General features: G+C 48.0%; 1 protein-coding gene across 1 annotated transcript in view; it reads left to right on the forward strand.

Moving 5' to 3' along the window:
- Positions 1-594: 594 nt before the first annotated feature.
- Positions 595-27978, forward strand: part of SLC8A1 (solute carrier family 8 member A1) — a 115132-nt gene continuing 87748 nt past the window's right edge. Inside the window, exons 1-2 of the mRNA XM_005147411.3 lie at positions 595-693; positions 11356-13191. Of these exons, the coding sequence (XP_005147468.1) occupies positions 11393-13191 (1799 nt within the window). The 5' untranslated portion in view covers positions 595-693; positions 11356-11392. The remainder of the gene's footprint in view (positions 694-11355; positions 13192-27978) is intronic.

Below are 27978 nucleotides of genomic sequence, written 5' to 3' on the forward strand. Positions count from 1 at the left end.
CAACCCAGGGCTCCTTGGGATGATCCTACCTCCCCATAGCAGCCATGAGCAACAGTGGGGCACAGTGACAGACACAGCAGGACACCCTCCGTCTTGCTTCTCTTCTCACTGTCCCTCCCAGGGCTCACTCACAAATGGGGACGGGCTTGCCCTGGCTGGGAGGATGCGACGAGCCACGGCTGAGGGCAGGCAGAGCATCAATAGGAACTACCCCGGGCAGCACAGGGGTCAGTCAGGGCAGGGCTGGGGGCTGCCCCAGGCAGGGCGGGCAGGGCTGCTGGGGGTGGGTCCGCATCCAGCCCTGCCTTTCAAAGTCCCTCGCTCCGAGGAGGAAACCGGGAAATATTTCCAGCAGCAGCAGTAGCAGCAGGAGGAGGGGGCTGAAGCTGCCACCGCGGAGGAGGGACGGAGGGTTTCTCTCTCCGGGATGCGGAGGGAGGGGAGGCTGCCTGCGGGGCGGGCCGGCTGAGCGCATCCCCGGGGCTGTGTGTGTGCGTGCGCGCTCCCTCCATCTCTCCCTCCATCCCTCCCTTCCTCCTGCTCTCCCTCCCTCCCTCCCTCTCTCCCGCCCGCCGCCGCCGCGCCGCAGCCGCGCACCGGGGCTCCGGCACCCGCCCCGCGTCCCGCCGCGATGCTGAGCCGCTGCTGAACCGGCCGCTGGGCGCTCGCTCCTGCACCCCCGCCCTCCGACAGGTAGGACCGCGACCGGCCGGACCCAGCGCGGCCCCGACACCGGTTTCTACACTGGGGTCCCTAGTGTCGGGGAAGATGGGGGAGGAGGGATGGGGGACCAGGAGCCGTGTGGGAAAGGATGGGGAGGAAGGGGTAGGATGCTTCCCTCTCCCTCTAGCCTCGAGAATGCGTTTTCCAGCCCAGGCATGGCACCTCTGGGAAGACGGTGGGGCTCGCCCCCCTCCCCCGCTGGCCAATCGCAATATGTCGCGACGGGAGGAGCGGCTGCGGCGGGGGGTTGCCTCCCCCCTACCCCTGGGGCCGGGCATTGCAGGGCAGGTGGGGCTGGGGAGGATGCGAGAGCAAAGCGGCTCCCCTCGGGGGGCTTACGGGCATCTTCGCCCGAACGAGGCGGCGGGGAGCGGTGCCTCCGCCCGGCGTGGCTGTTCGTGCCTCCGGGCAGGGCTGCTTTTTCTCCAGCCCCGGGCTTTCTGCCTTGAAACGGTTTCCGAGGTGAGTGGCCGGAGCCACCTGCAGCCACGATGAAATTCTCGTTTTCGTCTCGACCAGCATGTGTTGTTAAGGGCTGGCATTAAGCTTTACTCATCACGTAGGCTTTGTCTAGGTGGAAGCATGGCTGGGGCTCTTCCGTCATCTCGAGTTTAATTCTTTAATCGTAGCCTTGTTGCTTCCCCACACTCAGCTCTGTCTCCAGGGCGAGAGCCAGCTGCCAAAACGTTGCAGAAATGCAGCAAGCACTAGGGAGAACTGGAGTCTGAAAATGAAAGCTGTAGTAAAACCACAAGGTCACAGGCATGTGGGTGCGAGTGATTTCAGGGCTCCTCTGCTTGCGCTTCGCAGGATGCTGCTCCTTCCAGTCCCCGATGTTGGACATCCATGAGCCAGGCAATGGAAATGGGGCTGAGACAGGCTGGGGCTCTCTGCGCACTCTCCCAACACCTGCCCAAGCATTCATGTGCTTTTTCTCACCAGCACAAAGGGAAGAGGTGCACACTTATTTAGGAAAAGGAAGCTTGGACACTTGCATGTTGATGTGTTGATGGCAGCCAGGGAAAAAAGAGCTGTGCTATATTACTTTGGCTGGGGCAGTGGACATCACCGAAGAAAGGCGTTTGCGTTCCTCTGGGTGCATCTGATAAATGTCTATTTCTCCCCTTTTCCTTCTGATTGTTTCTTCAATAGCAGCTTTGCCCATTTTCCAGCAGAGGTATTTAGCCCAAATAGGGAAATAACTCAGCATTTCTAGAGCCATTATCATGAACCCCCACCACTGTCTCCCCAGGAAAGTTGCTGCACTGCCTAACTCCTCTTATATCCCACCAGCTTTGCTTCTCTGGAGGCATAAACAGCTCCTAAGCCAGTGCCGGGAAACCACGCTGATTGAAGCTTCCTCTGTACCAGGGTTTGGGTTGCAGATGTTTGAGGAGACTGGAGGTACTCTTTGTGCTCAGCGTCCCTGAACGCCAACACTGAGTAACACAGTTTTAAGCTGATAAAACTTTGCTTGCTTCTATCTCCCCCACTTTCCCTAAGCTTTTTGCAATCTTCTTGCTGTGAACTACTCCTGAGAGTTCAATATTCACTCTTCTGCAGCTGGCCAGGCTGTTCGTAGTTTGCTCTCCTGCCACTGCTGTACATGGCAAAGCATGAAGTTGGCTCATGTTGGATTTCCTGGGAGTCTTCACAGCCCTGCATGATGCCATAAAGGCAGAGCCATTTCTCTGCCTGTTTGGGCCTTTGGTATTGTCCTGATGTGCTCAGCATTGTCTGGGTTGCAATGTTCCAGTATTACATCTAGGACAGAATGTGGTTTTCTGCTGGGGGATGGTTTTTCTGGGGGGGGGGGGGGTACAGTCCTGCTGGCTTACCAGGGCAAAGCCACTCTTCTCCAGCATCCTAATGAAACTGAGATTCTAAAATAAAGACCAGTGTGCCCCAAGGCATGAGCATCACTGGACAACCAACTAACAGGTTGGTCATAGACAACACAAATGGCACGCAATACTGGCTCTCCTTGCAACCAGTACAGTGAAAAATCTGGAGATCTGTTCAATCTCAGGGTGCTGTGATCTGCATGTGCTCCCAGCTCATGGACATTGGTGCCCACAGCTGTGCAAATACTGGGTCTGCTGCAGGGTGCTCAGTATGCTATGCCATTGGGAATCTGGCATCCAATATAGGCTGAGCTCACAGACTGTCCTTTCCCTTGCCAAAGGGTGTGAGTGCTATCTTTCCAGCTATTTTCAGGCCGCTTGTAGGAACTTAGCTTTCTCTGCTATCTCTGTTCCTCTAGTGATTTTAACTGAAATTAGGGGGAGCAATGTGAAAAGACAAGCAGAGGTGGAAACTGATTTCATATGCCTGGCTTCCTAAGGAAACCTGGCTAACTAATGGAGGTGAGATTTGCTGCTGCAAGGAGCTCCTGGGGAAACAGAGAAGGTGGGGAACACTGGGCAGGAGGGACAGGTGGTTAATCTTGCTTTTGAGATAAGCAACCAAGACCTGGCAAACATGCGGGCTTAGACTCCCTTTCCTGAGATGTGGTGGTTTAAGAGCTGAGCATCTGCTCGGCACTAGGGTTCAGCTCCCTCTAGAGTCAATGGTTCAAGAACTGTACCTCTGGATGGAGACTATCCTTTTACCACCCTTCACCAGCCAGGGCAAGGCACTCAGCTGATGGATGGAGCATGCCAGGGTGGGTCTCCAGCCCAAACTAATCTGCCCACTTCCTGTCTAGGACCATGTTCAAATCACCCAGGTCCACAATCTGCATTCACCTCAGCCTTACTCCACACACACTCCCAGGGATGTCTCTCACCTGTTCATTTCTGGATGGGCGCAAGAATGTGGAGCTGCTGACTTGTCTCTGCTCCCTTGAAGCTTCCTGTTCCTCCTTCCCACAGAGCCCAGGAGAGCATCTCACTGCACAGGGGACACACACACAACTACAAACCAGGTGCAAAAATGGACCCAGAGGGAAGAGTGGACACAGGCAGACAGGAAAGCAACAGGCCTGCTAATTCATTTCTCCTGGCCCCTATGGGACACCTCTTGGGCAGATGCTTCCTTCCAGGCTACCCAGGAGCCTCAGGCTTACTAGCACTGTTTTATTCCCCCAACACTCAGAGGAGGTGCTCTTCCCATTTCATAGAGGAAGACACAGAGCACAGAGAGGTGAAGGGCTGCCCTGAGACCACAGAGGGAGTCTGTCTGCAGGGCAGCCTCAAAGGTGGCTCCTGGAGAACAGGAAGATAGCACCGTGCTTAAACCAGCAGGGGAGATCCACAGGCAGAGGAAGGCATTAACAGCCCAGGAGGAATAATGGAGAAGAGGCTGATGCTGTTTAATAAAGATGAGGACAAAAGCAGGTGGCAGGGATAGAGAACTAGTGCGGAAAGAGCAGTGATTAGAAGAGGAGATATATATGTGTATATATATATATATATATATATATATATATATATACATATGTATGACCCTAAAAAGTATTTCGCCTTTGGTTCTCATTTCCTGGCATTTTCCTTGCTGAGATCTTGAATCGTGGGGGAAAGGGAGGACTTGCCATTTGGTCTCCATGCGTTAAAAAAGCAAGGCTGGGATCTCCCTGACAAACACTTTCAAGCTCTGTCTTTACAAGCTGCCCCCAAATCCATCCAATCTGGCTGAAATTTTATATCAGGGATGTTTTATTTTCTCTATTTATGTTTATTTTGGAAAGTTGCTGGGGAAATTGTGGGAGGAGATTGGATGTTTCATTGAAGAGATAGGATTCTTGGAAAAATCAGTTGCAGACTGATAATTGTTCTTTTTTATGTCTTTTACAGAAAAGAGGGTGGCCTGGTGTGTATTTTACTTGATTGGCTTCATGGAGGGATTGTGCCTCTGACTATATTTGGAAAGGTTTTAACGGGTTTTTTGTACTGATGCAATGAGGATGCTGATGGCCTGAACATCGTTCTCCTGATGTGGAGATCTAGCGAGTCATAGGCAGGGGTTACCAACAGGCTGTGTCTGTTCTGGGGTCGCAAGACTGGGTGGAAGGGAGAAGGAGCCGGGCAGAGTCAGAGCAGGGCTGTGAGCCAAGGGTTTTCCAAGCTGTGTTTAAAGTGCTGTCATACTGCGCAGTCCTGAGTGGCAAAATGGTATTTGGACATAGTAGCTTTCCTCCACGGGTCCGGATGCACAGCCAGCATGGCAGTGGGATACTCTTCTTTTAATGGGTGAAAGTCACAGCTGACAGGAGCTACTTTTTACCAGAGGTGTGCCACAGCTCAAAATCAAGATCAAAAGTGAAGCTAGCAGAGCCTGTGGCTGCCCTGACAAATCTCCAACCACTCCATACCTTTCAGGGCTGCTGGAATCCATTTTGTGTCCCTTGGCCGTAGGAAGCTGGACGTAGGCTCTTGGCTGGTTTATGATTGATGGTCAGACACCAGACAATTGGTTTGGGCTTCTTTTTTTATCCCCACAGTCATGTCTTTTCCCACTGCAGGCTTTGCTTAAGTTGCCCTGCTGTGAAGCAGATTGCTGCTTTCAATGAGGAACAGGTCTACAGGCTTCGGCATGGCCAGGAAGGGGCAGCAGGAGAGGAGAGGTTTGCTAGCCTTCTGGAGATGGGGCAGTGGGTATGAATCCCACCCATGGAGGTGAGGTGCGCCGTGTATCCCTCAGGAAAGGCTGATCATTTCTTGTGGTAGACTCTTAGGTGTTCCTTTCCTGCAAGAGAAACTGGGAAAGGGGTGCTGTGACTTGGAGACTTAAGGTTCGATCTTGAGGTAGGAGCATAGGGGCACAGAACTTGAAACAGCCATTCTTGCTGTGAAGGGGGGATGACACACACATGTGCTGGCTAAGAGAGCCTATCGTCTCACTTGGGGCCTTTTGAGGGGTTGCTGTCTTTTCACCAGGGACACTGACAGGGGAACGAGTAGTTGTCTTGCTTGGAGGCTCTGTTTCTCTAGCTTGCAGGTAGCTGTGCCTTGCAGCAGCTGCTAGCTTCTTCGTTGTCAAAGTTTTTGGCCCCTCTAGCTGAAGAGAGACCATCTTTCTGTCTTTCTCCTGCTCCTGCAGCAGCAAAGGGGGTTTTGAGCAGCGGAGCCTCACTAGCTCCTCTCTCTAGCTCTGTGTGTGGGATGGGGAAGAGCTGGCTGGCAGTCCCCACGGTGTTGCAACATGGTCCTGGTCATGTCCCCACAGCATGTCGAAAAGCAGCTGCTCTCACTGAAGAGCAAACTTCCCTCTGCCCCTCAACAACCCAGCAGTCACCCTGTGGGGACAGGGGGCTGCTCCCACCTCCCACACACCAGTGACATGGCTGTGGGGACACCCTCTCCCATGCAAGCTGGTATTGGCTATTATGAATCTGATGTCTCAGTGGGGTCATCACCGTTGGTTAGCATCAGTGGTGGCTGTAATGGTCTGAGCACTGCTGAGTTACAGTTGCTCTGTCTGGGTTTTCTGTCAAACACTGGGGAAAAAAATCACTGTGGAAATTCTCTCTTTCTGTGGCTACTCGTTCCTTGTGTGCCCAGGCCATTTCCTTCCCTCCCCAGTCCTTCTTGTGTAATAGAGTCTGGGCTAGCAGTGTTTCTTCAGTACTCTGAAAAATAATGGTGCTACCAGCTTGTTGCAGATGGTCATAAAAGTGTGTGTGATACAAAGGTGTAGGAAATTAACTGCAAGGGTCTCACAGTGGATATTTCAAGGGTGAAGTACCCAAATGGCGATTGGACTCCGAGGGGCTGCTGCAAAGGAAAAGATGTGCTTTGCTGAAACATAGAGCAGCTTCTAGGCTCACTTCGCATACAGCAACCAGCCAGCCTGAAAGAGTGTTGCTGCCAGGGAGAGGTTAGAGCAGAGTCTAAAGGATGTTTTCTCCCTATCTGACAGCTCCTGAGCTGGGGGAGCTGGAGCACAAGCTGGGAGCAGGAGCTCTGTCCTGCAACTCCATAAAATCTAGAGCTCCCCATGCCCAGCAGGGAGGCATGTGTCAATGTGGGCAGCAACTGCCCTCCTGGTGTTTGACAACACCAAGGGTTGGCATAAAGGCTGGACCAGCATCCCTTGGCCAGGAGCTGGATCTAAATGGAGCTTGCCTCGAAGAGCCATGTAACCTCTCGAAGGTTTTCTTCCATGACTGTGCAAAACCAACTGCTAGAACCCTGGGGGAAGCTTGTCCATGGTAGCACAGCTACTGCTTCAGGAGAGCATATGTTAGGATCTGGCTCTCCTGGTTAGCTCCAGCTCCCTTTGAAAGTTCTCAGGCAGCTAGTTCCAGGGATCCCCAGGGCAACCTGGTTCCTTTGGTGATGAAAAGGGCTCTGGGTGCCCTGGGCATGGGGTAGTGATTATGGGCAAGGTTTTGTTGGCCTGGGTGGTGGTTTGGGACCCTTCACCACACACGTTTGCTAGCACTGAGCACAAGAGCAGCTTGAACCCCTGCTCAGTGCTGCTGTGATAAATCCAAGCCAAGAGACATTGGGGGAGTGATGGGGAGACCACGAGCACTGTGCAGGCAGTGCTTGCTGGGTTGCTAACCTCGCATGCTGTGAATCAGCTACCACATTTGCTTTTATTGTTGATGGCTGGGATGGGAAATGCAATTGAGCCACCTTAATGAAAAGCTAACAAAGTTGGGTTTGGACAGAGGGCTGGCATTCTGGTAGCCTTGCTTCTTGTTAGAGAATAATAGGAATGATTTTACTGGGAATATTCCTAACCCTGTGCCTACAGCAGTGGGCTGACCATGTGCTGAGACCCTATGCAAATGCAGTGAAAGAGGGTCTCTGAGGACTAAAGTGTATATTTTGGATTCTACAAATAAAGAAATTCTGCTAATCTTATAGCAGCTGCTTCTCAGAGATATTTTTAGTGTCACACTCTGATTGTGTGTGTATAAACAGCATGCTGGGGCCAAGCATTTTCCAGCCCTCAGTAATTCCTGAGTCCAGTGTTAATAACACTCATTATGAATTGGTTCAAGTGTCATAGAATCATAGAATAGTTAGGGTTGGAAAGGGCATTCAAGTTCCAGCCCCCCTCCCATTGGCAGGGACACCTCACACTAAGCCATGTCACCCAAGGCTCTGTCCAACCTGGCCTTGAACACCACCAGTGATGGAGCATTCACAACTGCCCTGGGCAACCCATTCCAGTGCTTCACCACCCTCACTGTAAAGAATTCCTTACTTATATCCAATCTAAATTTCCCCTGTTTAAGTTCTAACCTGTAGAAAATCTGGTGAGGGTATGTGAATCTTGCTTGATGGCTGCACCACAAAATGCTGGAGAAAGTCCAACAGCTCTCTGTTGGAGGATGCTGCTGCCGCCCAAAGGGTCCCAGCACATTGCCAAGGTTGGTGGGTTTCTCTTCCAAAGCTTCAGCCTTTCCCCACCCTTCTGAACTCTCTAGAAAAGTTCCATGCTTCTTATCTCCTGCCATCAGAGGGGAAAAATATTGTTTGTACATGGAGAGGTGGATGGGAAGGCCAGAAAGATCAGATGTGAGTCTCTAGGTCTCTTTTCCTCCTGTTTAATGTAATATGGGGCTTGATTAGAAAAAAGATCAAACAAACCCCAAAGAAAAACCATCCCCCAAAGAACCAACCAGACTTATACTAGAATGGTTGAAAGGGAGGAGCATGGCAAATAATCTTAAAGTGCCTTATTAATCTGATTTAGTGGCTGTCTTTTTTTGCTGGCTGAGACTTCCAGTGCTCAAATCCTTTTAAGACTGTAGAGTTGGTCCAAAGTGTGATGGGACTCTTCTATTCTTTCTGACCTAAATCAGTGACCCAAAGCATAATATATTCTCTAGAACCATCTGTTTCCTCTTCTTGCCAAGGGGATTTCACAATGCCTGGTTGATCTGAATAATTGTACATGTGCAAGGATATGACATGCCACAGGGAGAAAATTAACTGAACAAGGGCAGGTGGATGCTCTTGAGTTTTCTGTTGAAACTACTACCCTTTAGAAAGAGAGGATGAAGACCCATGCAGCTGAGTAATATTTTATGCCCACACTAAGTCTTTTTTAAACCTACATATTTAAATAAAAAAAAAATCAAAACCCAACTACACTTAGGAGCTATCTGGAGTAAACAGAGTAGATACCAAGTCAGTCTCTGTTTTGACAGCTCCTTTATCAAATGTCTCCGAGACTTGGTTTGGAGCAGTGTGAAACACAGGAGTACAGATGTTGGGTGACTAATTGGCTAAACTTCAGTGACCATGAACAGACATCTGTTTCAAGTTAGCTATTCACCAAATAGCCTGTAACAAGGTACTCTTCTTTACAAACATCATGTTTTCAGTTTTTTACTTCAGATTTGTTAGCTATGCCTACCGCCTGAGTTCTGGGAAGCAGGAGGTACCCAGGGACTGTGATCAAGGGAGCAATGTTGAGGGTTCTCACGCCAGCACTAGAGCTTTTTATAGCATTAACAGCTACAACTGCAAACAACTCATTTCTTTCAAATCTGCCTTCATACAAGAGACTTGCTGCTTCTTGTTCATCTTATGTGTTCTTATCACCCAGTTCTCTGGCTTCTTCGCTTCCTGCTCTCTGTACCTTTTTCTTAATTAGAAAATCGGGGGTGGTAGGGGCAAGGCAGAAGAACTTGGAAATTTCATTTGTATAATGCCATTTGTACAAAACTATCTTGATAAATTCTCAGTACTATTCTCCCAGCCCTATAATGCCACTACAGCATCCTTAAAAACAAACGGAGGAGAGGGATTTGCTCCATCATTACAATGTCTCTTTGTGGAGCAGGTCCTGTAACATCGGTGTAGGATGCTTCCCATTGATTCTTCCAACCAGTTCTTCATTCATGTGCAGCCCTCTCCCTGTGTAATACGCCCCTGCTCTAATGAGGAAGGGTGATTTCTGTGTCATGGTGGATAAGGAGATGCATGGTGGTGAGCAGGTGCTTTTCTTCAAGTAGATGTTGGTGCTGTTCAGGAGGGTAAATGCTTTTCCCCAGGAATGCTGGCAGGCCTGTACTTCTGCAGTCAGCAGTGCAGCATGGGTGTAGCTGTTTCATGGTGGAGAGCCAGCCTGGCTCCCAGCTGTGCTGTGAAACAAGCACTTCTTAAGAAGGAAGAGGGAAGGTGTGTTTAGCCATCCTGCTTACGTCACGTTTGCTGTGATGGGGCCCAGGTGACAGCTGGGATGCTGTCGCTGGATGCTGCCTTTAGTGTGGATGGGTTGGTCTGTGTCTCCCACTGCATGCAGCTGTCAGACCTGGCATTGTGTTTGCTGGAGACCAGGCAGATGGCAAATGGTAGGGTGAGACTTGCCAGGCACTGTGGAGGCTGGGCTTTGAGAGGCGTTAACTGGATCTTCTGCTTGTGTCCCATCTCTGATATGGGCTTGGGAATACCATCCTTCTGTTAGAAGTTGAAACCTTTCATTGCTGAAACCTTTCATTTTTATTTTTTCTTTCTGGGGTGTGTGGTTTTTATGAGCAAAAAACCATTTCAGCCTTTTGTATTCACGAGAAAATTGAAGGTATTGATGTACTCATTTTCCTCTCTTCATAGAGACCATATGATTAAATTAACGTGTATTGGAGAAGCATTGCAAAGGCTCTCCTTGAGGAGAAAAAACTGCTTTAATAACTAGGAATCTGGCTTTTATTGCCTAGTAATATTGAGACTGTAACACTGAGCATGCTCAGTTTTTTGCACTAAAGGCATCTGTTCAGTCAGTTTATGCACTGTTAACTAACTGCAAACCTCTTTAACAGCTCCTCTACACTGCTGGAAAATCCTGGGACAGGAGAAGGGCAAGTACTGCTGTTGTGCCTGTTGACTGATGCTGTAAATGGAGTGAGAAAGGCCCTTGAAGGGGAAGACGTCAAAGCTGACCTAGTGGGAAAAAAGCACAGGAACAGATTTCCTCTTGAAGCATGCCAAGAGAGCCAGGCTTGGATGCATATGGGGTTCTTTCCAGTTTCAGGAAGGTGCAAAGTGATGCACTGTGGAAGGAATGGCTCCAAAATCATTAATTAAAGACTGCCCTTCTGGTGCACCTTATGACCAAGTTACTGTTAAGAACAAGGTTTTGCCAGGGCTTGAGCTTATTTTGTGCAGATTTCTGATGTGGAGTAAATGCCTGGGAGGATTGTGAGCAAGAAAAGGCTGTGAAATACATAGTTTACAATGACTAAAAATGGCAAATATAGAAACTTCTTTTTTTTTTTAAACAAGAGGGGATAATAGATTTCCCTCTCCTCTCCTGCTCTTATCCTGAACTCCAGTGAGTGAGTGCATTGTAATTTTGAAATGGGAAACACTTCTGCCATCTGTGAAGCAGAATGATAGGCTTTAATTAGATGAGGAACAAGAAAATGCAATTGAACAAATAGGCTTTCAGTGAAGAGAAAGAGAGTGGCATTAAACATCATAGTAGCTAAAGGGGGAAGGTGATGGCCCACTGGTAGCATCTGAATCAGTCGTTGTTCAGATAACTGAACTAGATGATTTGTACATGGAAAACTGCAGTAATAACACAAATGGGCTCATTAGATGTGTCTTCTTGAGTAACAGTGTAAGCTGATTATATGTTTGGAAAGATGGGAAATAAACAGGCTGTAGAGGAAAAATCTGTTCTCTCTGGTCAGCCTCACTTAATGCATCTTTCCTTTTGTCTCTGCAGGTTGAGGAGATCTGGGACCTGTTCTGTGGAAGCGGCCATGTCGCAAGCAACTCACCCACCCACCTTCCCAGTGAGCTTCCAACTCCTGAGCGTTGTGCTGGTGTTGCTCTTCCATGCAGATGGCATACACGCGGAAGGCCCCAGCGAACTGCCTGTGAACGACACCGAGGAGTGCACTGGCTCATACATCTGCAAAAAGGGTGTGATTTTACCAATATGGGAACCGCAAGACCCCTCATTCGGTGACAAAATTGCTCGGGCAACAGTGTATTTTGTAGCAATGGTGTACATGTTCCTGGGAGTATCCATCATTGCTGACCGCTTCATGTCCTCCATTGAAGTCATTACATCCCAAGAGAGGGAAATAACCATCAAGAAGCCCAATGGTGAGACCAGCAAAACCACAGTGAGGATCTGGAATGAGACCGTTTCCAACCTCACACTAATGGCTTTGGGCTCGTCTGCTCCTGAAATTCTCCTGTCTGTTATCGAAGTGTGTGGCCATGGCTTCACGGCAGGAGACTTGGGACCAAGCACAATTGTGGGGAGTGCTGCGTTTAACATGTTTGTCATCATTGCGATCTGTGTTTATGTGGTTCCAGATGGAGAGATAAGGAAGATCAAGCACTTGCGAGTGTTTTTTGTTACAGCGGCATGGAGCATCTTTGCCTACACTTGGCTTTACATTATTTTATCTGTGTCTTCTCCCGGGATTGTGGAGGTTTGGGAAGGCTTGCTCACCTTCTTCTTCTTCCCCATTTGTGTGGTGTTTGCCTGGATAGCTGACAGGAGGCTTTTATTTTACAAGTACGTCTACAAGAAATACCGAGCTGGCAAGCAGAGAGGCATGATCATTGAGCATGAGGGTGACCGGCCCTCCTCCAAAGCTGATATCGAGATGGACGGAAAGGTTGCTAACTCTCATGTGGAGAACTTTTTGGATGGGACACTGGTGTTGGAGGTGGATGAGAAAGACCAGGATGACGAGGAAGCCAGGAGGGAAATGGCTCGGATCCTGAAGGAGCTGAAACAAAAACACCCCGACAAGGAAATTGAGCAGCTTATTGAGTTGGCCAACTACCAGGTCCTGAGCCAGCAGCAAAAGAGCAGGGCCTTTTACCGCATTCAGGCTACTCGGCTCATGACAGGAGCTGGCAACATCTTGAAGAGACATGCTGCAGACCAGGCCCGCAAAGCTGTCAGCATGCACGAGGTCAACAGCGAGGTGGCAGAAAACGATCCCATCAGCAAGCTCTACTTTGAGCAGGGGACCTACCAGTGCCTGGAGAACTGTGGCACAGTCGCTTTGACCATCATTCGCCGGGGAGGTGACTTGACCAACACAGTGTACGTTGACTTCCGGACAGAGGATGGGACGGCCAATGCTGGCTCTGACTATGAGTTCACTGAAGGGACAGTGGTCTTCAAGCCTGGAGAGACCCAGAAAGAAATCCGTGTTGGCATAATCGATGATGACATTTTTGAGGAGGATGAGAACTTCCTGGTCCATCTCAGTAATGTCCGTGTGAGCACTGAGGCCTCAGATGAGGGCATTCTTGAGGCCAGTCGTGTCTCAACGCTTGCCTGCCTGGGATCACCATCTACAGCCACCGTCACCATCTTTGATGATGACCATGCTGGCATCTTCACTTTTGAGGAGCCAGTAATGCACATCAGTGAAAGTGTGGGGACCATGGAAGTGAAAGTGTTGCGAACCTCTGGTGCACGAGGAAATGTTATTGTACCCTACAAAACCATTGAAGGCTCAGCCAAAGGTGGAGGAGAGGACTTTGAAGACACCTGCGGGGAGCTGGAGTTCCAGAATGATGAGATAGTGTAAGTGAAGGTTTTATTTGTTACTTACAGTTTCTGGTTCTCCTGACATTAAATGCACGTGGCTCCCAGAGCTGCACTGGAGGTGTTTGGGTACAAGTGCATTACAGAAAGCCATGAACAGCCTTATGGGCTTTGGGGAGCCCGAAAAGCTGCATTCCTGCCTTGGTAACAGACCAGAGAGTGATGCCTGCTCGGGGGCACTCCACTCTTCCAGCAGCAGCAAGTTTGGACTGGTTTGTGAGCCCAGCTTCCCACAGCCTGCCCATATGCTGAGCAGATCTCTATGGCCTCAGCTCTACAGTGCAGTAGAGAACAAAACTGAGCTGGCTGTTACCATCCAGTCATAGGGATCTGTCTTGTGAAGGGCCTAAACTGAATGTATGAATTGTGGTACCTACTTCCACTTGCCTGTTAAAAGTCAGGTCATCTGGAATTGGGTCACAGCCTGTTCTACTGGTTCTCTGTTTAGGGCTTTGGCGAAGGTAACTTCACCTCCTACTCTTTTAAAGTCTGCAGTTCTGTATCACTGGCCAATGCATGTCCTGAAATAGTACTGTCATGCAGAGAAACTTCATGGTTAGGATGCAACTGCAGCTACATTTGGATGCTTGCAAATGATAAAGAGGCTGAAAGCTGTTGGAAGCTAATCCTGACTGTTGTTAGGTGGATGGTGGAAAAATTAGCGCTGTACCCTGCTTTGTTACATTATGTGGAGAATACAAATTAGCCCAGTAAATCATGGTAGAAAATGTCTATCCTTGGATATGCTGTGAAGATACTTCCTTGCCCAGCTGAGCTCTGGGAAGAGTGAGGATTGGGAGTTGCATTGTTCCAGCCTCAGGCTCTTCCTATAGTGAAGTCTGTGTCTGTACATCAGTGTCTGCCAGCAGTAGATTCTGTAACACAAAACCATTGCGTAGAACTTGGAGCCGTCACTGAAAAAGGGCACTTCTGTGTCAAGGGAGAAGTAAATGTTAGCTTGGGTGTTGCATATCATACAATTGGTCTCTTGACAGCTGAGACAGACCCATGATGAGTGCTGAGAGAAAGCCTTATGTTCTGTTACTTGCTCTGCATTCACATGGAGAATGAAGCAAAAGAAAGAATCGTAAAACTTCTTGAAGTAGGGGGAGAGAAAAAAATATTTGGTAGTTCTCAGAAAGGATATGAGACCAGTTGGGGTTTTGACTTCTCAGGAAAAACTGAGCAAGAACTTCACAGCTCCAGCAGTCTGGAGGCCAGAACATGCATGTTGCTCACAAAAGGACAGAAAGCACATGATACGCCATTGTTCCTGGCTCCAGGATAACTGTAGTAGCAAGGAATACAGTTCTTGGATTATTATTTCTTTCTGATTTTAGGAAAGCAGGGAGTTGCCTGCAGAGGTTGATGAACTAGGCTATAAGGATACTCCTGGAAGGCTCTTTGCTTTTTAACCAGGTCACTCGGCACTAGCAAAACTTGGCTTTGAAGCCTGATCTCAGTTCCCCTGGGATGTGACATCTTTACATGGCAGGCCAAACACAGAACCACAGAGGGCTCAGAGGCATTTAGGGTTCCCCATGTCTTGGATCCATCACTCTGGCCAGGACCTCTGTGTTTTCCTTCATCCAAGACAGGTAGTGTCACCTGTCTGTTGGTACTCAGGCTGTGATGGGGGGTTTTGCAGTGGGACAGTGGTGCCTCCTCCAAGGCTTCACACCAGGACCTTCTGTGCTGTGCCTCTGCTGGTAGCCTTTCCTCCAGTAATCTGTTCACTGCTGCGTTTTGCCAACAGCCCAGTAATCAACGGGTGTGCTGGGAACAGGCTGACCACATCCTGCCGGAGCTACTGCCTGGCCTCCCGGGGTGTGCTGGTGTGCCCTCCCCATGCTGGCAAGCCTCCTCCTTCCTTTTCTTACTGGCTGTCAGCATGTGCACAGCAAGCAAGAAACAGGGGAAAACCAGCTTTTTTAGAAACCTGAGGGTGTTTTTTCTGTGCAGATGCCAGGTCTTTGGCATCATCTTTCTATTGCCTTTAAACTATCTCTCCCTGGAATCGCAGGAAGGGATGGTACATGGGAAGCACCACTTTAGGAGTTAGCAGCCTGGTACAGATGTGGGCTTGGGGAATGGGGTTAAAAAAGGTGGCAACTGCAGGGCCATGTGTTGACCAAGAGGCTTGCTTCGTTCAGGTAGGAGAGGACATGCACATACTTCATTTTCCTGGGAGAAGGATGAAACTGATTGTAGAAATTGCAATCTATTCATGTGTCTGAAAGGCAGTAGGTACTTGTCAAAAGCTTGGCTGCCACAGTGTATGTTCAGGTATAGAATGGTACAATTGACTTGCAGAAAACTCCCTGCATGTCTGTGTTTGCCAGGGCACAAGTTTAGGACAACCTTGCAGCAAAAGTGCAGTATAGTCCTGAAGCTGAGGTGCTGCTTACAGGCATTATCCCTTGGAAGAATTTGCTCTAATGGGAGTAAAGATATGTGCTAGCACAGTATGTGGATTATAGAGCTAAAGCCTGTTTGCTATGTCATTGCTTGTTAGCACTGTCCTTCAGCTAAAACGCAGCTATGTAGAATGGTGCAATTCCCCAGCATATTTGATTCAGTTGAGTTCTAAACCTTTAGGATTTCCCATGCTTTGGTGGCCAAGAGATGGTTTTGCTGCCCTTTCTAAAGGTGTTTAGTGCCTCTTTGTTATTCTAGGCTGTATCAATCAGCTTGATAAAACAGGGTAGGATGCGTTTTTGTGGGGCACTAACAACAAAGGTAGGGCAGTGCAGGGGGACACAATGATGAAAGAAAACCATGTAAAAGCCTCTATTATTAAACTGCTGGTAAGTCCCAGTAAAATGAGTAAGTGCTCTGAGAGCCCTGATCTTCTGGAGACCTTCCTCCAGTTCCCAAAAGGCCTAATTACGTAACATGTTTGTTTGCAGCGTCCAGAGAGACTTTCCCATTTTGCAATCTGTTGATGTCCCCTTTCCCAGAGCACACAGAATAGCTGTGTAACTGCTCAAGCTGTGCCATTCCTGCACATTTAAACCAGGATCCTACTCTGATGCTACCAAAAAAGATGCATAATGGAGAAGGTATTGGTCCTTCTATGGAACATTTTCTTCCAACAAATGCCTGTAAGCATCTTGGACTGATGCTTTTGTTCTCCTTGCTCCTGAAGCACAGCTTGTGTGTTCAATGGGTTCATGTTTGCAAGTGAAAGGAATGGCGTTTAAATGTGTTTTGCAAAGGGGTTAGCTGGGTTTGTGAAACAGATTGTTCCAAGCTGTGTGGGAAAGCTGAAGAAGTCTGATTTGGGTCTCAGCAAGGTCAGTCTTAACTGATGCTTCACAGGTACCCAGGGCTCTGAGACACTGGTATAGGATATGGTGCTATTATTTGAAGTGTAAGGGAGAGTCTTCCCTCTGGAGACATCCTCAACACAGTGACTCCAGCCTTGTCTTGCATCTCCGTTAAAGATTCAAACTTTCTTGATGAGAACATGGAGAAGATGTGTAGTTTCAGGCTCTTCATGCCCACCCATCTACAACAGTTATCACGATCAGAGAAGAGGTCACTGGCTCATCTAGCCACTGTATTTTTATCTCCTGACTCAATGTCAAATAACTCAAAAGAAGTCCAGCTCCTATCTTAAAGGAGGAAGCGATCCTTCCCCCATCTGCTGGTGTCTCTTCTCCTTACTGTCTCGAAATAACAGGAGGGGCATCTTTTTCAGATGTCAGTGCAAAACTGGATGAAAACTGTGTGTTCTTTCATGTTCAAAAAGCAGTAGTTTTTCTAGAGACAACATTACAACTGGAGTTCTATTACAATCTGGATTCTTACATCTGTACCACCACCCCTCAAAAGTTCTTTACTGTATTAATATGTCAGTGAGGAAGATAATGTGCACAATTACATAGAAAACTAGTTAAACTGGTATTTTATCTATGCAATTTACACCTATAAATTAATGGAGAATCCTGTGTCACTAGACCCTGTTCTTCATAATATATAACTTAGCTGAAAGTTTCCTGCTGAAGGTTTAGGAAATTACACTCTTGGCCCACTGAATTTGACTTTTCCAAGCCATCTTTGGAATTTCTCTGGAAGCATAAATTTAGAAGCCAGACCCCAACAGTGAGACAAATATGAGCTAAATCCTCTGATGTTTCTAGGGGAAGTTCCCCAGAGACCATGTAGCCTCCCTTCCAAAAGTCCTTTAAAATTGCCATTGTCAATATATAGATAGTGGCAGGGGGAGAACAAAGCAGTACTGCTTTTTGAAGTTCCTCTTTTCTTTTCCAAGAGAAGTTGGGTGAGGTGTTTCTAAAGAAACAGCAAAAATAAACCCCTGACTCAGCATTTGGACCTCTCTAGCTCAGCTTTTCATCTGTGGCCTGCAGCTTCAGAGAAAAAAATGAAACCTCCAGCATGTTCATCCTCGCAGTAGAACACATCAAAGAGCAGAGAGTCTTCTGGTGTGGCAGAGAGACCTCTGTAAACCAGGCTGAGTGTGAAGGAAAGACATTCCCCTTTTCACGTTTCATCGTTGAGCACATTTTCTCTTTGTCTGTCCCACTTTGTTTGCATGGATCAATGTGCATCACCTCCCTGGCTTGCACAGGGTTAATGTCTGAAGCCACGGGATAAGGTATCATAACAGACCAAGCCAAGATTAAACTCCTATTCAGCCTGCTTCCAGCACCTACCTCAGCGTCCCTGGCAGTGTTCAAGGCCAGGTTGTACAGGGCATTGAGCAACCTGCTCTAGTGGAAGGTGCTCCTGCCCATGGCAGAGGGGTTGGAACTGGATGATCTGAAGATCCTTTCCAACCCGAATTATTCTCTCTTTCTATGTGTTCCCCTCACCACTGGCAGACTTACCTGGTCCAGAGGGATTTGCAGGCAGTTCAAATACCACCACCAGGATCTAGATCTTGGGTCCTTGGCTGGAGCATCCAGTGCCCTGGGTCTTTCCCATGAGAGGTGTCCCTGGCCACAGCCCATAGCAGGGAGCAGAGCACATGTACTGCACCAGGCTGGGGCATGGCATAGGCGACTGTTTTCATCTCCAGGGAAAATATGGGGAGGAAAAGCTCCCTGGGGCTGATATGCATCATTGCTTCAGGTCCTGAAGGACAGAAGTTGGTCATACCTTCTTCAGGGGGGAAGATACAGCTATAACAGGGTGAACTGCATTTTCTTTTTCTCCTCTTCATTCACACAATACTTAGTCTTTCCTGAACCCCCTTAAAATGTTAGTCTTAAAATCTCCCAGCCATGTGCATCTCTCTTAAAACTGCTGTGCTCTTGTCTTGGCTTCACTGGGCAACCCCCACGTTTCTTTCAGGAGACAGCAAGGAAACAAGTGTGAACACCATGTGGTGTTTACAGATCTTCCTCTTTCTCCTGCACCCAAGTTCCTACAGGTGCTTGCTGTTTTCCGGTGCATACAGATTGTGCACTGAGTGACACACACATGGTGTGTACCCAAAAAATCATTCCCAAGTGCCATGTCAGGTCTGAAGCCTGCAAAGCACATACTCACAACTGTGTCTCTAAAGGTCTTATGGCCTAATATGCTCCTCTTCTCCCCAGAGTAAGGTCAGTGCTTGTGCTCCTGTGGCATATTGTCATGGTGTTATGGGACACATTCTGCCTGTAGCTTGCTTTAGGAGGGAGAGCATGGGATGCGGTCTGTGCCGTTTGCCCAAATAAGTAATGAAATCTAGGAACTTGATTTGATGATGTCCCCTGTGGAGGGGATTGGGCAATGATGTTGTATTATTAGATGAAGCTAGTTGTGCCAGCACCTCACTGGGGGGAGTAGGGGGAGAAGGGTGAGGACAAGAGTGCTTAGCTCTCAGTGAAGAACTGACATGGTTTTTGCCCTTGAAAAACTAATGTTGCCTTATTTGTAATGAGCTGTTGTTGGCAATTTACTGCTGCCAGCTGCATCTCTGTGGTTGATTAAGGGAGCTCGGATCTTAAATATATAATAACACTCTGAAAGCCATTGAGAGGCAGTTATTAGCTTCATCAGGGCCTGTGTACACATCCGCTGTGCTCCTTTATGAAAAGGCTACCTATTAAATGCATTGTAGTAATTTATGAAACACAGGATCTAGGCTTGTTTTAAGAAATCAAAGCAGCAACTCTATAGAAGCTTGTTGGCAGGGGGAAAGAGTTATCTTGAAGTGCTGCTCTGCAGCTCCTTGCCAGGGAGGTGAGATTGGGGTATAGGAGAAACCCTGTTGCCCTTTGCAGCCATGCCACTCTTCTTTCCCTGCCAGCATGTTAAATCATGCTGGCATCAGATTTAACACCAGCTGTGATGGGCAGGCCAACAGAGTAGAGATATACCCCTTTCCCTGCTGTGCACATGGGGTGCTTTACAGTGGCAAATCCTTGCGCAGGGTGAGGTAAATAGTTGGTACACAGGACCCCTATGCAAGTGCTGAATTCAAGTTGTGCATCTGCCTTGGGAACAGTCTTCTTTCCTCTGACACTTTGCCCTCAGGTTTGACCGGGGTTTATGGCACTCAGTAGTTATCTTCCAGCAGCAGGGCTGCTTTTGTGGGCTTAAAACAAGAATAGAAGAACAAAAAGCAGAGATCTGACCACAGCCGGCATTCAAGCATCTGTGCGGATAGGCAGAGAAATATCTGCTGTCATCCAGAGCCAAACAGAGAGAGAAGCTGGACCTGGCAGACAACTGGCTGAGTCAGAATCAGACCCTCCCTGGGGGAAAAGGCTGAGCCCAGAGGCATCATCCCACATGCTTCAAGCAGATGGAGCTCTATCAGCCTGCTTTCTGCCACTGGGGTTATGTGATGTGCTGTGCCCCTGGTAGGCAGGCCCACCAGAGGTGATGCACATGTTTGGGTCTGCCTTGTATATGTTCTTACTGGCTTTGATCAGACCAGGAACAAAATCCCATGTTCATAGCAATGACATGCCTATCAGTGCCATGCAAGGGGAAACACACCTGTGTTATCCCTTGTCTCTGCTCCTTCTCCTGTTCTTTAGCATTATAGGATAACTGTGTTAACCTTCATAGCCTGGTCTTGCTGAACCATCTGTATTTCTAATAGTACTCTTGGGTGAGGAGCTCTAATTAAAAGTTAGTCTTTCACAGCCACAGTGATTGTGATAGCCGGGTGCATGACCTAGCAGCAGTGGTATTAGTGGGTATGTCATCTGCTTTGCAGTCTCAGGAATGGTTGGAGTTAAGGTCAGGCCTCTCCAAGTCATAAATGACATTTAGCCTGAGGACATCTTGGGAGATATCAAAAACTCTACTAATAATGTTTCTGACACTGACATTGGAGGCATTGCTCTGGTTTCCAAGAATGGCAATGCTGGATCCTGGGTGACAACAAATAATAACAGCAGTCTCTGTTTTAAAAATATCTTAGCATAAGAGAGAAAATATTCCCACTGCTGTGCAAATAAGAGGGTGACCAGCATGTGCCTCCTCCATCCAGTCCCTATATGGTTCCATTCCCATAGTGCCTGGACTCCTTCCTACACAATCAAAGTAACAATAAAATGTGTCTGGCAATGAGAAAAAAAGCAATAACAAAGAATGAGGACACAGACTGGATCTCCATGAAGTGGGTGCTGGAAGGAGACACATGGAACTGATAAGATATGCTGGCCCCATCAGAGTGAAGTCCTTTCCAGGGGAAGGTCTTTTGAGTGCAGATACTCTCAGATGGCTGAAGACAGGGATGGAGATGGGCTGAGTGGAGTCCAGTGCAGAGATACTACATTTATTTTTCTCTGGACGTGGTTTAAATTTTACAGCATTGTTGTCAGGAAGCTTCTTTGCCCTTTGGAGTTCTCGAGTGATTCCTCTGGTCTCTAGCTCCTGTACAACACTGATGTGCAGTAGTCATATGCTGCACTATTTTGGGGTCATGCAATGTGGCTCTAAATTAACCACAGGCCCAGTACACCCTGAGGAGAGCCTTGTCCCCGAGGCCAGATGCACCATCACCAGGTGACAAATCTGTTGTCTCGCTGGCTGGGACATAAGAAGGACATGAAGTTTCTTGCTGGGTCCAGAATAAAACAAAACAGAAATGATTGATTTTCTCTGAGTTCTTTTCCAAACTCTGTTGCTTGCTTCCAGGAGAGCAAAATATATACACGGGGCCTTTGCAAACAATTTGGAGTAGAAGTAGAATCATAGAATGGTTTAGGTTGGAAAGGACCTGAAGATTGTCTAGTTCAAATCCCCTCACCAAGGGCAAGGACACCTTCCAGGTTGCTCAAAGTTCCTTCCAACCTGGCTTTGAACACTGCCAGGGATGGAGCATCCACAACTTCCTTGGGCAGCCTATTCCAGTGCCTTATCTTAATTACCTTCATTCTTTACATAGTAAAAATTTCTTTCTTATATCTAATGTAAACCTCCCCTGTTTTAGTTTGAACCCATTACCCCTTGTCCTGTCACTGCAGTTCCTGATGAAATATATTGGTCCATTAAAGCGCCCATCAGCCCCTCAAACTGCCCTGGCAGTCCCAGCTTTATGTGCTAATGGCTCAGGTTTCTCAGCATGTGCAAGCATTTGCCCTGCCTGCCTCTTCTCCCCAGCACTCACCCTCCCATCTCTGCACCATTCATATGGCCTTGGCTCTGCCATTCTCCAACCAAGACCTTACCGGTGCAGGCCGAATACTCCTCTCACCATTGCTGTGACAGATGATTTTCCCTGCATGCCTTTAGATATGGGCAAGAAACATGCTCGTCTGGAGACTGCGGACATCATGCTCTGAGGAGCTGTGTGTCCTAAGCTGCAGCCCTCCTTTCCCTCTTGGCAATGCCATTTGGCAGGCCAGACTCTGATATCCTAATACGGCACAGCTCTCACATGAATGTGCAGCCCTGTCACAACATGAGAGGCAGAAAAAAGTCTGTTCTGCAGGGAGTCTGGAATAAATAGAACTGTGATGAACAGGAGAGAGATGCGCAAGTTTCAATGAGAATGGGAGGCTGGATCTAAGACAAAACCTGTCACTTTGGTTCAAGCAGGTTGGGAGCAGGTTTTGCCTTGCACCAGAGTCTGCACAGGGCATTATATTTGCTTAGTTCAGTAGATTTGCATTCACACTTTAGGCTTGGTTATTAAAATTTATGTTCCTCCTTAGTGCCTGGATATGTGGTGGGACCTAGGGGGATAAAGTATCACTCCTACATAAGGTAAAAATAACATAAACAAAGTCAGTATTAATGCCACAAGCACAAATGATCCTACCAGAGGGGAAAGGGAGGGAAGTGTAACAGGAGATTGATTTACCTGGCTCATGAGCTCTCCAGTGACCTGAAACTAGAAAGAATCATACAAAAACCTGAAAATGGGTCAGTTTAGTAGGGAGGATTGTAACAGAGCAGCATGGGAGTGTGGGGTCAAATGCAGACTGAGCATGAAATGGACAAGAATTAGAGGGGAAAAAGATATCCATGCCTCAGCAATGCAGAGGGAGAAGGGGAAGGGAGCTGAACAACAGATTCCACCAAGAAGAAGATCCCTCTGCAGACATCTGTGTCCATGAGGCCTGCAGGTGTAGGACAGAGATGATACAACATAGCTGTCCTCACACTCAGTGAGCATACTGAAATCTAGCTTTGTTGTTAGGAGAATGCCTGAGGGGCTCTGTGAGCTGCTAGCAATCCCCATGGAAGGTTTCCTGGGCAAAGGTAAGATCTGCAGGCAAGCTCAGGAACTGCCTTCAAAAGCAGCTCAGCCAGATTAGGTCTGCTTTCTGTATCTGAAAGAGCCTAGCGTAAATCATCACGTTATCCATTATGGGATGGATGTGACAGGTGAACCACTCTGTGGATAATGAATTAGATGGGTGGTCACACTCAAAGAGTTGTTGCCAATGGCTCAATGTCCAAGTGGAGATCAGTGATGAGTGGTGTCCCTCAGGGATCAGTGCTGGGACCAGTCCTATTCAACAACTTTTTCAGTACATGGGCAGTGGTTGATCCCAGAGGTTGCACCCTCAGCAAGTCTGTGACAACACCAAGCTGTGTAGTGCTGTCGACACACTAGAGGGAAGGTATGCCACCCGGAGGGACCTGGAAACACTTGTGAGGTGGGCCTGTGTGAACTTCATGAAGTTCAGCATACTGACGTGCAAGGTCCTGGACCTGGGTCAGGGCAATCCCAAGCACAAACACAGGCTGAACAGAGACTTGACTGGGAGCAGCACTGAGGAGAAGGACTTGGGGGTGTTGGTCAGTGAGAAGCTCACCATGACCCAGCAGTGTGCCCCTGAGCACAGAAACCAGCTATGTCCTGGGCTGCATCACCAGCAGTGTGACCAGCAGGTTGAGGGAGGGGATTCTCCCCCTCTGCTCTGCTCTGGTGAGACCTCCCCCACAGTCCTGCATCCAGCTCTGGGGCAACAACACAAGAGAGACATGGAGCTGTTGGAGCGAGTCCAGAGGAATCCACAGAGATGCTGTGAGGGCTGGAGCAGCTCTGCTATGGAGACAGGCTGAGAGAGCTGGGCTGGTTCAGCCTAGAGAAGAGAAGAATCCAGGGAGACCTAAGAGCAGCTTCCAGTGCCTAAAGGGGCCAACAAGAAATCTGAAGAGGGGCTTTTGACAGGGACATGTAGGGACAGGACGAGGAGGGACGGCTTTAAACTGGCAAAGGGGAGATTTAGCACAGGTTGCCCAGAGAAGCTGTGGCTGCGCCATCCCTGACAGCATTCAAGGCCAGGTTGAACGGAGCTTTGAGCAAGCTGGTCTAATGGAAGGTGTCTGTACTCATGGCAGGGGGTTGGAGCTAGATGATCATTAAGGTCCTATGACTGTAATCCTATTTGTAAGTACCTCAGAGATAACAAGGAGATGCATAACAGCCACTATATGTTTTTGTCAAGAACAAATCCTAGCAAGCCAACCTAATTGCCATTTATGCCAGCCTTTTTGTTAAGGGAGAAGCAGTGGTTGTCATAACACTCAGCTTCAGAAGAGCTTTTAATGTTGCCTTGTTCAGTATTGTTGTAAGGAAGCAATGACTAAATGGGCCACAGGGGTGATGGGGTCAGACCTGCCTGGAAAAAGGAATGAGGCACTGAACAGAATGAAAAGGTGTTCAGCAGATGCTTGTCTTGAACTGGAGGTTGTTGGGCAAGGGACGGAGAAGTTTGGTGTATAAACTTGCAGATAACAGAAGTGGAGAGACTGGAAGCATTACTGAAAGTAGGCTGGGGATTTACAGATGTGGGCTGGGAAGTAGTCTGAGCAGAAGGAAGACACTCTAAAGTGCTTGTGCAATAGTAGTCATGAGCATAAATCCAAGTGAGAGGGGAACAACTGAGTCAGGGGGTGCCAGTGTGATCCTTCAGCCAAATCTGAGCTCACAGCATCATGCTCTTGCAATGAATGAGACAGACGTCATCCTGCAGATATTCATGGGGAGTGCAGCCATCCTTACACTCTCTCTGCCCAGCTGTGTCCAGCTTTGAGCACTCAGCTCCAGAAGAGGTTGGGAAGAGTCCAATGGAAAGCACAGAAAATGACTAGTGGTCTAAGAAATTCGACCCAAGGTGGGAACAGGGGCTGTTTAATTTAGAAATACACAAGCGTAGAGAAGGTCTAAGCCCTTAGCTATGTAAATGGCAAGAAGATATTCTCTGTGTCTGCAGGGTCTTGAGGAAGCAACAGAGGAAATTCAGGTTACACAGGAGGGAAGACTTCCTCCTAGTACAGATGGGTGCACTTAGGAGTAGCTTCCAGGAATGGGTGACCTCTGTCAACAGCAGAGGACAGCTTAGAGACAATGTCGAAAACTTCACTGAAGATACCAGATGTATTGTCTCTTTTAGGACAAGTTAGAGTCAGATGAGGTCTTGGGAACTCTTCCTCTCCTGTTGTTATGTGTTAGCCAGGCAAAAGCATCCATCAAGTGAGTTACACTTCAGTCAGGTGGCCTTTGTCCTACAGTCTTCTGCTGCAAACGTGAGAAGAGGTAACATGCAACATATAAAGCAACCTACAGATGGAGCAGAAAGTCCAAATGCACGCTTGAACATGCAACCTTTAGAACTTCCCTGTGGCCACCCAATCTGGGCTTTTTGCTTCCAGTGGGTATCTGGGACAGGACCAGATATCCATTGTGTTTGCCTGCCATCTGTCTCCTTTGCTAATAATTAGATGCAATCCAAGCTTCCCTGTAGGAGAGCCCTGTCCCCACGGGGGAAGAAGCAAGGTTGCACAGATTAAGGAAGCTAATTAGAGGGGACGAGAGCATTGGTACTGAAGCCCCAACAGTAAAATCTGAAATCTAGATAAGGGAGCAGTATTTAATTATATACAATTAAAACACGGCTCTTCAGCCCCCTGAGAACTGGCAGCCTTGGAAAGCACTCACCAAGGTGTTAATGAACAGATCTGAAGACAGTGGTGGGCTAGGGGCTGCGCTTATTAAACTTCATCTGGGAAACACATCTAAAGAGAAAAGCTGGGAACATTCCTTGGACCACAGGCTCCTTACTTCTCTGTGGTGTTCTCCCTCTCCCAGAAGAGGTAATGGAAACCCAAAGCTCTGGCACTGAAAGGGAGATTGCTCTGCTCTTCCATGCAGGCAGGCACAGACCATAGTAGACACCTATGCAAGGAGAGGCTATCCTGAAAACGCAGGGGAAATTGAGGAGAGTTGTAAATATTTGGCTTGACAAAGAGCAACACTGTTTGTGCCCTTCTCTCCCAATGCACAGGAGACAAAGCTATTGCCCCTGTGCCTGCCAGCCAGGGGCTTCCTGGTATCTCTCTGATGTTTCCCTTTGTTCCACAATCCAAAGTTATCTTAGGTTATTTAGTGGCTAGTTTGCTCTAGCCACTAAAGCAGCTACTTTCCTCTTCCTGCTCCTTTGCCACAGCACATATGCAGTCCCTGATTTCTGATTCTTTAGCCTGCCTTCTCCAAGCCAGGAGAGCAGTTAGCTTCCCTGTAAAGTGTGTTCAGAAATCCACTGTTGCACACTGTGCCAGTTCAGCAATCAGGCTTTGTGGATTGTAGCAGTAGCTTTCATCCCATAGGTGCTTCTGGGTGTTAATGTAGTAAAACCATGATGAGGGAAAGCTTGGATGGATTCATAAAACCTGGCAGAGTAAAACTGCAGAACCAGCCTGAAGTTTTCCAGAATTCCTCTTCCTCAGCAGCTTCAAGCCCTTAAGGAAAGCTTCACTTCATCCTTGGGTGCTAAAGGAGGTGGTGCCTGTTTTGATTTGTAAATACGAAGTGGAGGAGGACTTCTGCTTCCTGAAGGTAGCAACTTTGCAAAAGCACAAGCAAAAGGCTGAAGTTCTTTTTCCTCCATCCTTGACTCCTAGTCTTTTGCCTGGTGTTTGCTCCCATTTTCTTCTATGCACATGTACAGAATCCATGAGTTCCATGAGATGGAACACCAACAGTTTTCTTGGTAATTTGGCTCCTTTAAAATGCTGCAAGACCTAAAAGTGATGCCAATGCCACTGATGTTCATTTTATTTGCCTGAGCCTCTCTGGTTAAGTTTTACTCTGCCATGCCAAGAACTAAACCCTCAGGGGGTTCTGTACTTGTGTTTTAGGTGAAAATTAAATGTCTTGTTGAATCCCAGAGCTCCAAGAGTTGGGGTTTTAAGAAAAATGCTAACCAGCATCTAGAATGCTCTGTCTGGCCCTTGAGGTGCCAGGGGAGAATTTATATGTTTTGTGGGGAGAATTGCTTTCTATTATTAATCCTGCAGAGCTGGAAGGGAAGGGGAGAAGCTTAAGCTGCTTCTCAAGTCAAGTCTTCCTAGATCTAGTATGAATGCACATGCTGGTCTCTTGCAATACACAAACAGATTTCTACAAAGCAGTTGCTAATGAACCAAACCAGCAGTTTGCCCTTTCAGTGATTTGTGGGGAGTCAGTAAAAGACAACCTGGGGAACTCATTATGCTGCTAAAGTAGTGCCTTTTTAGTGAAGATCCTGGGATGCTGTTAGCTACTGACTGGGATGCAGGGCGAGCTGCTTGGCAGCACTGGAAGGCAACCTGTGAGAGGAGACGTCTGTCACCTCTATGGAGACAAACACTGGCCTGGCTCATGATGAGGACAAGGCAGTCAGGCCATGCAGGTGGGACACGAGAGGCACTGATTTCCACCCCTGCTCTGGACACTTCACCACACACATGGTGTAAACCAGAGACCTTCTGGAAAATACACTCAGATTCCCAGGGATTAAAACCCAGGCACTTAATCCCATACCTCAAAGGGAGTGTGGCACTGCTCAGCCACTGCTCTGCTTCATGAGTGCAGGGCGTTTGCTGCCTTCAGCAATTGCACAGCTCAGTTACAAAGCTAATTCACACCACTGCCCTTTCCTCTTAGTGTTAGTAGATGGACTTACTCATGCAGCAACTGTAAGCCATCTCCAAAAGGGATGTATACATATCAAGATGCCCAAATACTTAAGGGTTGCATATGCCTATGCCTCAGCAATTAGAGTAGGTGAAATGCTGACAAGGGAAGAGCATATATGGGGATGAAGAGGCATAAAGTAAAAGAGAGATGAATATACAATGAAAATTGAAAAAGGAGGTGTGGAAGAAAACCTGAAATCACAGTGGTTTGTATGAGTGCTTCCTCTCAGCTGCTGGCGAGCCCTTCCAGAGCTGCAGCATGCTCAGGGTGACGTTCAAAGGCTCCTGGTCCCATCAAAGCTTAGAGCAAGGTTGGGCTGCTCAACTTTGCAACAACTAGTTGGAAAAAGTTTGGCTCTTGCTACAGAATTGAGTTTGACATCC

The sequence above is a fragment of the Melopsittacus undulatus genome, chromosome 3, assembly GCF_012275295.1.
Source record: "Melopsittacus undulatus isolate bMelUnd1 chromosome 3, bMelUnd1.mat.Z, whole genome shotgun sequence".
Classification (NCBI taxonomy): Eukaryota; Metazoa; Chordata; class Aves; order Psittaciformes; family Psittaculidae; genus Melopsittacus; species Melopsittacus undulatus.